This window comes from Triplophysa dalaica, chromosome 7 (genome assembly GCF_015846415.1).
Source record: "Triplophysa dalaica isolate WHDGS20190420 chromosome 7, ASM1584641v1, whole genome shotgun sequence".
Classification (NCBI taxonomy): Eukaryota; Metazoa; Chordata; class Actinopteri; order Cypriniformes; family Nemacheilidae; genus Triplophysa; species Triplophysa dalaica.
In genome coordinates this window covers 15,618,023-15,631,033 of record NC_079548.1, presented here as the reverse complement: position 1 = coordinate 15,631,033, position 13,011 = coordinate 15,618,023, and the positions used below count along the sequence as shown (strand labels likewise).

General features: G+C 36.9%; 1 protein-coding gene and 1 long non-coding RNA gene across 2 annotated transcripts; one reads left to right on the top strand and one right to left on the bottom strand.

Moving 5' to 3' along the window:
- Nucleotides 1-800: 800 nt before the first annotated feature.
- LOC130426140 (Golgi SNAP receptor complex member 2-like) lies at nucleotides 801-5,899 on the bottom strand. The gene is made up of 6 exons (XM_056752715.1): nucleotides 5,736-5,899; nucleotides 5,286-5,350; nucleotides 4,011-4,119; nucleotides 2,810-2,984; nucleotides 2,547-2,687; nucleotides 801-2,084 (listed from the first exon to the last, which is right to left on the bottom strand). The coding sequence occupies exons 1-6, from the start codon at nucleotides 5,762-5,764 to the stop codon at nucleotides 1,923-1,925; spliced, it is 681 nt and encodes a 226-aa protein (XP_056608693.1). The 5' UTR covers nucleotides 5,765-5,899; the 3' UTR covers nucleotides 801-1,922.
- A 33-nt stretch (nucleotides 5,900-5,932) lies between these two features.
- On the top strand, nucleotides 5,933-12,428 carry LOC130426141 (uncharacterized). The gene is made up of 3 exons (XR_008907154.1): nucleotides 5,933-6,020; nucleotides 10,879-10,960; nucleotides 12,252-12,428. It is a non-coding gene; the product is annotated as an uncharacterized LOC130426141 (long non-coding RNA).
- The last annotated feature ends 583 nt before the right edge of the window (nucleotides 12,429-13,011 follow it).

Genomic DNA, 13,011 nt, shown 5'->3' with positions numbered 1-13,011 from the left:
ACAAATGCTCATAAAGCTAAATGTTCTATACACACCACCCCCAAAATAATATTGAAGTACAATCCACCTGTAGCTTCAAATAATTTCCATTTACAATTTCTGCCAAACATTTGTGGTCCATAAATTATGGACACTTTACTTTTTTTTGCAAACCACCACAACCTGCCTCACACCTACTAGATTTAACTCCCAAGATGTGTAAACAAAGCTTGTGATAAAAGACAAAGAGTTAATAAAACAAACTACACTAGATGGCGCTGTTGAATACATCTATAGTTCCATTTTCTATCGGATTCAGCTCCTAAAAGGACAGTTCACCCCAAAATGAAAATTGTCATGATTTACTCATCCTCTTGTCATTTCAAAACCTCTATGACTGAATTTATACTGCACAAAACTAAAGAAAATATTTAAAGTTGGTAACAAAACAGCAACAGCACCCATTCATCACCTTTATAGATTATGTGAAGCTGACGTCCGGATGCCACTGGCGCCGTGATCTTGGGAGGATCATACTCTGCTGCTGTTATTGTTTCGATGTGTACAGTTACTTGTTTTTTATGACATATCGAAACTGAAAGAACCAGGGACTTTCCTTTAATGACTCTTGCAGTTTTTAACACAGCAAGACTAACATGCCGTAGTTATATTTCCTAATCAAACAAGAAAAACAAAACACTTCATTGAACACACTCGGAGCGATCCTCCCAAGATGGCGCAGCATTTGACGTGGCGTGACGTCGATTTACAAACTGCTGTATGGACACAAAACTAAAGGAAGTGAATAGATGCGATTACTGTTCAGTTAACAACATTTTTCAATATATTTATTTTGTGTTCTGTGGAAGAAAGAACGTCAAATAAATTCGAAATGACATTAGGTTGAGTAAAGGATTGCAGAACTAAGATTTTTGGTGAACTGTCCCTTTAAGGTGCTGTTTTTGTTACATTTCAACAAGAACTCTAGAGGAATTACTTACCAGTGTGGAGCATTTAGGTCTTTAAATTTCGAGTGTCTGCTTGACAGGAACCAGATACTATATTATTAACTTAAATTACATTCCTGGTAGCAGTGTCAATAACTTAAAATTATATTTATGGTATCAGGATTCTCTTCTGATTGGCCAACTGTCCTGTTGACAACACAATGCAGTACACACTCAATGGCCTGAAACCAAAGTTACTTTAGCAGTGAAAGTGGCAAACAGTTATAAGGTTTAGCTGTTCCAGGAGGTCACTGTTGAGTATTATGCTGCTCGTGTTTATGTGAATGCGCACCAGCAGAGCATCAAGACCAAGCATCATCTGTCCAATAACATCTCTCATTTCCTGTTTGCCGTGAGCTGTGACCCCTGCTGTGGGCTTTGTTAAGCTTATGAAACAATTGTACATTTGCATTTTAGGGCAGAGTAAGCCATGTGCGTTTGTGTGCGCATACAGAAATATTGTGCAGAAATTCACATTTTTGTATTTACAGACTAGTACAGGACAGGTTAGAGGCATTATAAATATAATTGATACAAACAAAGAACATGCAAACTCCAAGATCAAGCTAAGATTTATAACCTATTTTTAGCCCAAAATTATAAATCAAGAAATGCACAGATTAAAGCATAAGTCATAAACTGGCTTGCAGAAAGTCTGCTCTCTTAATTTCTGTCACTATATTAGTAGACTTCAAACAAGCAAAGGGCAATGAGAGAGGAGGAAAGTGTGTTTCACCCGAAAAACTATACATCAGATTAATGAATAGAACCATTGACCACACTTATTTAGCAGCCATCTGAGGCAGCTATGTAAAATGTTGACACTTTTCCACAGACGTTAGAATGAATTATGTCAATTTTCATAAGAAGGTCCTTATAGATGGAATGAGCTCAATGATGAGTTCAAGCTCCTTGGTCTGCCGAAAGTGAGACAGTTCAGCTAAGATATTTAACCACCAGAAACATGACCAAACAAGTAGCCAGCATTCCGGCAATCATGATGAATTTGTCCTGCGTAGCGCGTTTCTCAATCAAACGCATTACGGTGTTCGACAATCCCAACATGTTCGCGACATCCAACATCTTCTTATGGGTACCCTAAAAGAGAGAAGTTGTGCGATGTTATCAAGAATCTCAAAGATCATTTCTGATTCCTTCCCCAATACATACAACATGCACTCAATTTCTAATATTTAAGACCCTAGTTTTCTGTTGAAAGTGAAAATGTTTATATGTTTGGACACAATTTTGGCAACAGCTGGAAGCTTTCAGAAAATTATCTTTCCATTGCTGCCGCGTGCAAATCGTCCAAATGTCCCCAAAACCAAAGCCTGAGAAAATCTCTCACGCACACTGATAATCAGAAGAACTTCAGGAAGAACAATCACTCCTCCCTGGAAACATGGAGTCATTGTCTCTATACGTGACTGCATTACATCAAACACGCACCTATTATTAACACATACTAACCTGTCTACTTCTATATTAATATACACTCCTATATACGGAGACTCTTAATGATCCACAAGCGGAAAAATAGTTTCATGATAAGATACACACCTTGAGTGTGCTCCTCTGGTCTCTCAGGCCATTCAGGATGCTGGACCCTGAGCCCAGCAGGTCATCTACTCCTCTGTGAGCATTGTATAGGTTGGTATTAAACTGCAGGGTCTCATCAATAGGTATCGAGGTGTCGGCGTCCTACAAAAACACATGCAAAGCGCACAGCACAGTCAAAATAATGCCTTCTTAAGTAGCAAAGATGTGCTTCCAGAATGGGTAGTGAAACACTAGTTTAGTAGTAGTAAATAAAAGCATCTTGCCCTGTGGCTTATATATATGCAGCTGAATGTGTGGTTGACTGACGTTCGTTGTGAAACTCGGCTCAAAAGCTCTTCTCTGTCTTTTTCCTGCGTCTCACGATCGTAACGTCTGTGCTGAAAGTTCCTCAGGGCTGTCTGAAGATGCTGTACGTCATACTTCAACTGATCAACACGGCTAGAGAAATAAAAACAGAAGATGTCAATCTTTCTGACCACAGAGCAGCCTACAGAGCTTATCTGGTGATACACTAGTCACAGAGCACCTTTAGGAAAAAATAGTGTTGCTATCAGATACAAGCAATCAAAACATAAAAAATTATAATAATAGAAACATGATTAGTTTTAAACAGTGACAGTCTTTGATTGATTAAATATGGTATATATTTATAAGTACAAAAAAATAAAAGCTGTGCAATGCTTTGATTCACTGTCAGAAAAGATAATGCTGCATGTTTTATTTGTATGTATGAGAGTTCGATCATTTTTAGATGTGTCTGTTCTTTACAGACGTGGTGTTGTGAGTAAGTGTCTCAGGTGTGTTGGCCTCCGGTCTGTTTGTGCCACTCAATGCAGGAATGTCAGCAATGACGTGACCACCAACGTAATGTTTTCACTAAAGCATCAAATGCAACATGCCCGCACATACAACAGTAACTTTCATCAAAAAAAAATTGTTTAAAAATATTTCTACTTCAGTAAATGCCCTTAAAGGGATAGCTGATATCAAAAATATAAATGGGTCATATTCACCCTCATGTTGTTCAAAACCTGTATGTGACTCCTTCTTGGAACACAAATGGAGATATTATAAGAAATGTCTCGATGGTTTTGTGTCATACAATGAAAATCAATAGGGACCAATCTTGTTTGGCTATCGACATTCATCAAAATAACTCGTACATGTTTGGAATGACATGAGGGGGGAGTAAATTAAGAATAATTTAGGGGTGGACTATCCTATTAGAGCTCCTCATAGGTTTACACTCACCTTATCATTTTGAGTCATTATATTACCAATATTATCATATTATCATAAATCGGATTGCCTATTGTTTAGGTTTAAAATACAACACAGATTGTGCAAGTCTGCTGTGCAGATATCGGTTATTTGCATACTTCAGGAAGACAGCATCCAAAGGCCAGAAATGCTTATAGTGGCATGCGCTATAGCTTTTATGAACATAGTTGCTAATGCACTCACAGTTTGGCGTTTTGGCGTCGATTTGGTGGTTCCTTACTGGCTAGAATCTCCAGTCGCTCCAACTGGTTAAAAATCTGATCGATTCTTGCTTGTAGTTCATTTTCAAACACTGCAAGAAAACATGAGCATCAAAAAATATGAATACACAAATCAGATTTGTCATTTGTCACATGATCTAAAAGCCCAGGTGTCTGATTAATCTTCATCTAAATAACTAACAGTATCACATTGGGGTGGTTTCCCGCACAGGGATTAGTTTAAGCCAGGGCTAGGCCTTAGCTCAATTCAGACATTTCAGTAGCATTACAGTTGTGCATCTTGAGACAAAACAATAGAACTGCTGTATTTTAAGTTGTGTCACTGCAAGTAGTCTTTTAGTTTAGGTAGCTCTAACATTTATTTTAGTCTAGGACTAGTCTTAACCCTGTACGGGAAACCACCCCATTGTGTTCGTGTATTTTTACCAGACAGAGTAAGAATCAAGCATTGACAGGCAGATATACGGATCAAGAATGAGTGTCGTTTCCTTACAAGACTGGTGGGAAAACTTTTATCAGACGCTATCTCAGTCAAAAAAACTCACGCACACGCATTCTGTCCTGACCCCCACCCATTGAGAGAATACAATCTCACACTCTCTCTCACACGCAATCTTGCGCAACATTACGCATCCTTCCCGCCTATGACATCGCATATGATGTCATCAATATGAGTTGGCGACTGCCTGGCTAAGACTGTTATCTGTCCAGACACACCACAGAGCCACAACACCACCTCACACACCCCTCAAGTCGTCTCGTCCAGCATCCATTCTGTACCCCCACCCCGTCACTCCTCCCTGTCCTTCCTGTGGTGGCACCAGCCTGGCTCTCTGTGCTGAGCTTCACCTCTGGCACCATGCTGACTCTGCCTGCCTCTCAATGGACACGGTTTTCAGGTGGTATTAACATCCTTTCAAGAGATCTGATCACAAGTGCTTAGGGCTAAAAATAGAGTCAGCATTAAAGATGCTCAGCTTTCCTGTTGCTCAGTGGTAAGAGCATTGCGTTAACAACGCAAAGTGGTGGGTTCGATCCCAGGGGATTGCAGATACCTATGTATAAATGTATAGGATAATGCAATGGATAAAAGCGTCTGCCAAATGCACAAATGAAAATGCAATTCAGGAAGTAAATAAGTGACATTTCTACACGACTGTCGTTCTGTTTGCTATAGTCTCAACAATGGGATAGTGTTAATTAATGCAGTTATACACATATACACACAATGACTTACAGTGGACTGACTCTCTGTCTGTTGTCTCCAGTCGTCCCATTTGAGACTGAACGTCATGGATTTGTCTGGGTGTGATCAAGAGAGGAAATAGTTAAAAACTACCTTCAAGCAGACATTTTTAAAATCATGTGTCATTGACGTCGTTAAATTTAGACAATAATAAAATGAAACATGACACATTTACATCAACGTCTTTCTTTGTTTAAAGAATAATAAAAACACCGAAAGAATGAAGCTGTGCTAATCGTATGCAATTCTTTATTCAACAGATGACATCTGATCAAATCAGCTTTATTACTACCTTACATACATCCGATTTGTTTTATTTGGTACATAAGTGAATTACTGAATTTTCGAAAAGGCGTTAAGCACTTTTGATTCGTTTCGTCAAGTAGTAAGAAAGCTAACTAGTTTATTTCAAGAGAATAACAACAGTATTAAACGACTCACTTATTGGTCTGGTGGTAAATCGTATCCATCTTCAGCAACGATTAAAGACGCCAACAAAATCAACAACAAAACCTCCAAATCAACAGTTACGCGATGTTTTATTTCTTTCGTTATCATTTAGTTTCACATAACACTGTCAACGAAACCCATACACGTCACCAGCTAAAAGGACCTTTGAGACCTTTAGGCGGCCTCTCTTTCGCCTGACTGTAAAAAGAGATGTTGACGAGAAACAGCGACACCGCAGGCTGATGAACTCTAACGCATGTAACTTCTCAATATATGGTAGGTAAATGATTCTTTTTTTTCACAATGAACATATGAATAAGGGATGAAACTACACATCTTTTGACTGTTTTCAAAACTCACTGTCACATTTTCTAAAAAACAAAACATGCAATTACTCTGCACTGTTTGAAAGTAATAATACTTTGTTTTCTTTGTTAATCTTCTATCTAACAAATAAACTAAATCCTGCCAACGATGATTTGCTGGTCTTAGTCTGGATGGGCTAGTGTCTGCAGTGTGGGTTTGAGAGATGAATTGGGCACTTGTCAACCGGTCAAGCTTTATAAGAAATAAGAATCACTTTCCCTTTCAACTTTTACTTATTACTCTTCAATAAATGGAGAGAAAATGAAAACGTTTTGCTAAAGTCATTTGCATCTTTCAAACATGTCACAAACACAGTGTAAAGATTTGCGAATCTGCAATATTGTTAAATCTATTTTAATATCAATTCAAAGATTTCACGTTGAATTTTCCCCTATCTTATTTTACAGGTTCATTCTTTTCATGTATTTTAACTATTGTCTCATTTGTTTCTATTTTTTCCATCTAAGCAAGTTTAGGAGAAACTTCTATAAGGGAATACTTAAAGGTGAATCCATCAAATTTTCTCCTAGCCCTGTAAATTTATGCAGCAGCTGTGCACTTACTATTTTAGATGACGCCACAGTAACCACTATTCAATAAAGTTAATGTCTGTAAGGGGGGTGTGAATGTTTGGATAGTGTATAGCAATTAGTAACTTTAGCTTTAGTCATAAATAATCTAATATGAAGCAGTTTTGCCATAGGATCTCTACATTCAGCATTACCACAGAAATCTGCTTAATAAAATCCTTTAATTGACTGCTACTAATATAAACCTCAATCCCCTGTGAAACATGAATCACACAGCAATTGTACTTTTATGAAAGGCAAATACCATCACTCCTTAGAATGGTAACACCTTGAGGCCTGAGGGAAGGTGTGTCATCTTTTTATCAGTTGATGGAACGTCAGTGACAGGAAGAAAATAATGACAAAACCTCTCGGGGCTAGATTTTGTCAACTTATTTCATTTGTCCTGGTTTCGTCTAATTATGTTGGCTTCCGGAGCGCCGTATCACAACGCAAAAGTCAAACCTGGTGCCTCCTTTGCCTGGAGACAGACACCAACATAATAATATCAAACTTCCCACAAGAGAGACAGAAGAGATGGTTGTTTGCTGACCTGTTTGAAATAATTTAAAGCTATTGAGCGAATGGAACTGACATTTTGTCACATTGTTTTTTTTTACCTGTGGTTAACCTCAACACTTAACAATGTCATCACTGAATTCTCTAGAGACAGGTATGTGTTGGTTGAGAATGCAGCCCTCAGCACAAGGAATGGCCCGCTGGCATGGGGCCATTTTGAGAGTGTTTCGGCAAAAATACACTTTATTTAATTACACTTGGTACACTTTCATAAATGTTCCATAAATACTTTGTTTTCAAACATTAAGTTTGTAATAAAAATCATACTATAAGAACTATAAAAATTGTATAAATATAAACTGAATTATAAATACTGAAAATTATAAAAACTAATTATAAGTTATAAAACTAATTATAAATATATACAAAAATAATTTGAACTCTTATTGTGCTTTCCAATTATTATCAATCAAACTGCAGTTGGAAATACAGCTAACTTACACAATAAAACACAATAAAAACATGATAACGTAATAAAAAACTTTATTTTTGAAAATGTTTAAAAATAATGCTTTCTCATTTTGGATCAAACTCTTCATATAGTCTTCAGTACTTCAATTCATGATGTCACAAAAAAGCACAGTTGAGTACACTAGATCTACTTAAAAATGGCAGCTCACCCAAAAATAAAAAATTCTGTCGTCATTTACTCACCCTCAAGTTGTTCCAAAACCCAATTAAAATCTTTTTTGTGTTGAAAACCAAAGAAGATATTTCGAAGAATATGAGAAGTTGAACAGTTCTGGGATATTACGATTATCTCCCATATAGATTTTTCCTTACTATGAAAGTCTATAGTTCCCCAGATCTGTTTGTACAAACTGTGTTCAGCAACACAACGAAATTTACACAGGCTTGGAACAACTTGAGGATTAGTAAATTAAGTAGCTAAATGACAGAATATCTTAAAAAGTACTAAAGAAAATACTTTTTTGTACGATAAGTATAAAATTAATGTGTGAAAATCGAACACTTCAAATACATTTAATTGTAATTTAGGGAACTTTTTTCATCTGTGTCACATACAATGAATATTAAAATGATGCACCTATGACTACCTTACATTTTTGGAAAAAACATAAATAGAAAACAACGGGAAAAGGGTCTTCTAAGAAACATTAGCTTAAAATATTTTAACAGGGAATGTAACATTATTAACTAACGCTAGAGATCACCACAATAACCCTTAAATGTTAGATTTTTTTAATGATGTAGCTACACCAAAGGTTTTTTAAAAGGTTCTTCATAGCAATGACCATTCTGTCAAAGGTTCTGTTATGAAACAGACAGGCTTTTAAGATGTTAAAGGTTCTTTGTGGAACCAAAAGGTTCTTCTATGACATCGAAGAACCTTTTGAAGCACCTTTTGTTAAGAGTGTAAAAAGATAACATGTCAATGTTTAATAAAAACACTGTAAGTACAATTTATGTGTTGTACGAAATGTGTAATTGTAATATATGTAACACAAAGTATTCATATTGTCCACAAAGAAAAGTGCGAGAAGTTACTGAGTGACATCCCTTTTCTTGCTTTTCGCTGCCAACAAAAGATGTTGAAATTGCGAGAATAGGTTTTAATAGTCTTGGAAGCATGTTAGAGTGATGAAAAATAACTACCAAATCATTAATGCTTTGAAGCTTATGCCATGCCTTTCCAGCGAAAATTAATGTATTTATAGTTGTCATGGAGCTTTAGTACAGAAGCATTATATATAGCAGCAATTCCAAATATACAGGTAATTTAATGTTTGCTCAGTTTGTTTGTTTTTCTACACTAAAAACATTATATTATATACTATCCTACTAGTATAATTTACTACTGTTCCAACAATAAAACTTCTTACTGTTAACCCATCATATGTGTGTACTGTATTAAGGTACACATAGTGTCTCTACAAAATAAAGCAGTTCTCTATTATTTTTTCTCTGGTCAGATTTTTGTAATTATGGGTTTATGTTCTTTTGTGTGTGTGTGTGTGTGTGTGTGTGTCTGTGTGTGTTACAAAAAATCAGGACAGCAGCCTGTTTTGACTGGTGTTGATGTTTACACCCCCAACCCATTAGTGTGTTGGGTGAAACAGGCAGGTCTGTATGGATGCCGAATGAAGCTGCTGGTGGTTGATGTCTGTCTCTCCAGGCTACATTTATGAAACATCGGACCTTTTTAAACCCCCGTCTTTACTCCATCCAGCTCGCCCCAGAACTATCTCTCTTCATGCTCCTTCTTGCTCTTTGCACACCCTCCCGACTACGCACTCCATCCATACTGTCAAAATATGTCCTGAGGGCACAAGGGATATTCAGAGAAAGGGAGGCAAACTTTCGTAGGAATAGGCAGACAGGAGCCATGATAAATGGATATCGAGAAAAACATGGCAGAAGAAGGGGCTGGAAGTTCTGTGAAGAGGAAGTAGATAGAGGGGAATGGGTCTGGTAATTTTTTTGCTGATATATTTTCTGAGATTACATATGTCAAACTAGTGTTACCCCCAGCGACAGAGCATCTTTCAGTCTTCTCCCATCACACACACATAAGTACATACGGACGAACCTGAGGCATCAAGGTGTGCTGATGATTTGCAGACTGACCCTGATGACCTTGGGCCAGGCGTAAAAAACTTTGCATAGATTTAATCCTTGAAGTGTGCGTACACAGTCAAGTGTGTCCATAGGGTATGCACATATTTTTTCGTATACATTTTTCGGATATGCAGTGTTCATACATTAGGCCAGATGTTTTAGTTGAGGAATACATTAAAGGAGTAGTTCACCTTTAAAATGAAAATTATGTCATCATTTATGTCTTGTCATTTCAAACCTGAATGACTTTCTTTCTTTTGCAGAACACAAGATATTTGGAAAAATGTTGGTAGCAGAACACCACAGCCCCTCGTTCACTTATACTGTAACCAATGCAAGTGAATGGGGGGCTCTTAACAACATTCTTCAAAATAGCTTCTTTTGTGTTCTGCGGAAGAAAGTCAAACAGGTTTGAAATGACAAGAGGGTGAGTAAATAATCACAGATTATTTATTTTTGAAAGTGAACTACTCATTTAATGCAAACACCAGGCTATGGATTATTTATTCAATGATAAGGTGGACATTGCTAAATTCATTAAGTTTATTTCTTACACTAATTTAAATGCACGCATTTCTGTTTTTTTCTACATGTTTCATATCCTGGAGAACAGTTTATGAAGGGTGTGCTATTATACATCCTAGCAACAATATTGCACAAAATGTTCTTATGACTTTGTCTCAAGTATAAAGAGAAAATAATATGTTATTGAGCCAATTAAAGTTTATTGCCCGGTGGGAAGAGCTGCTGTTGGTGTGAGATTTCTTTATCTTGACAGCAGGTAAAGGTGGTAATCTGTGATGTCATAATGAAGACGATTTTGAATGGCACTAAAACTAAGCTTCAGGGCTAAAATTGTTTCTCGATGCATCTCGTTTGTTCATGTTTTTTTTCAGGCATTTGTTATTTTGAGGAGATGAATAAAGGAATCTCATAAGGGGTCATTAAAAAAATGGGGGTAAGGAAGGAACCTGGGCTTAAAGTGAGAGGACTGCAGGTCAATACAGAAAACTGTAAACATATTTTTGCTTGACTTCTAGATCCTTGAGGGCACCAAATCTCTCACACTTGAGAGTCTTGAGGAACTTAAGGATCTTGAGCTTGAAGATATTGCAGCTGCAGGTAATGGTTGCTTTCACACACAAACACAGCCCTGTGGCCATACCTCCTGTGAGAGCCATCGTCCCACCAGCACCTATTGAATATGAACATGCCCTCATCCCCTCTCTTTGTCTAGCAGTGTGATATCATAAACAATAACAGTGCTTTTAGGTGATCCCTAGGAATTCTTGCCACTTTGCAGGGTTTACAGTTGAAGGTGATTATCTTTTTTGTACATTTACATATTTGGCAGACGCTTGTATCCAAAGCGACTTACATTGCATTGTCCTATACAATTGTTTCTTAGTATTTGAAATCTCTGGGATCGAACCCACCATGTTCTTACTACTGAGCTACAAGTAAGCTATCCTTTAATTTTTAAAGAGTATGTGTATATACAGTATGCACTATATGCATGAAAAATATATATACTCTCCATTCATCTTGCAGTCTTCAAATAAAGGCTCACGTTCCTGCAAAGTAGAACCTCAACCTAATTGCCTATATGACATACAGTAATGCACAAAAAGAGCTTTACCACATTAACTTGATAGATATTCACCTAATACATTTTTGTACATTTAATATATGATTGTAGTTGATATTAAAGTATGGATGAGATGAAGACACAATCTTATTTTATTTGAAAAATCATTAAAATAATTTGTGTTTACCTTTCATTGAGTTGACTAAACTTGTTGAGTTGACAAATATTTTTTAAGTTGAATTAACTCAAATTTTTAAGGCAACCAAGTAACTTTTTTTTACAGAGTGGTATTTTTGGACATTTATATGACATTAATTTGATTTACTTGAGACATTTAATTTTCCTTGTGAAGGTTCTCTTATTAAGTTACCCAGCTGCCCTTCCTCAAAAAAAAAAAATCCTATGGAAATGTCTTATTATTATTATATTTTCCTACCATATTCCAGAGAGAGAGAGAGAGAGAGAGAGAGAGAGAGAGAGAGAGAGAGAGAGAGAGAGAGAGAGAGAGAGAGAGAGAGAGAGAGAGAATGTTGATGTGAAGAGAGGGAGAGAGGAGCGAAGCCTGCTCCTGCGTCCCATCTGCTGTTATCTTCAGTTCAGTTGTTGATCAGTCTGGGAAACTCTTGTTTTCACTGCTAATGGAGGTCAGATCCAAGACTGAACGTTATCACAACGTGTACGATTTCTTTGTTATATGTTTGCCCCTTACATTGAATGAGATATTTCATGATGTTCAGTCATATCTATGAACAGCTGTAATATTTTTGCATTTAAGGAGTGTGGGATGAATTTTATCCTGGGTGACTTTGGGTTTTAACCCTACAGGTGTGTCCTTAGCACTATGTCAAGGCTCATGGGAAATCCTCCTACACTATTTTCCCAGCCCTTGACCATTCGGGTAAGGACAGCGAGGAGATTCAACATTGGTCCGTGTCTCCAATTTGATGGAGAATCCACAACACTCATCTTGTTTCACAGATATATTTGCATATAGCATGGAAAAAGCAGATTATATTTACAGCTAAACAGTATTTTGCAGAAACATGTGTATGTGAGGAAGTGTGGATGAAATATTAAACAGACCCCATAGTCACTGTGTATTTCCGTTCTCTATTGCCTGTGTGAGTAAACCTGTAACTGTAAGTACAGCCTGATACTAAAGGTATAAGGATAATATATAATTACAAATGAATGAATAGAAAACGCAAAACGTTGGAGGGATGGAGATATGTACTTAGGTTGTCATAGCTCCAGGCAATGTGGCTTTGTGATGTGGGTTGAGCAATAACATTACTCATTTCACATTCCATGCCATCGTCCACCTTTCTCTCTCTCTCCTCATTTCAAACGTACACACGCAAATTTGCCGACAAGACCTTTTTATTACTTTTTATCTTTTGAAACCAACCCCTCTCATTTCCCCTCTCTTCACTTAATATTTCATACAGTACACAGTGAACCAAGGTAGCAAATTCATAGAAATGTTTTCTCGCTCAAGGGTAAATGGGCTGGTGTTCCAATAAGTAACACATAAACCAGTAATCTATGTAAAACTATGTAAGCCATCACGGATAAAGAACATTTT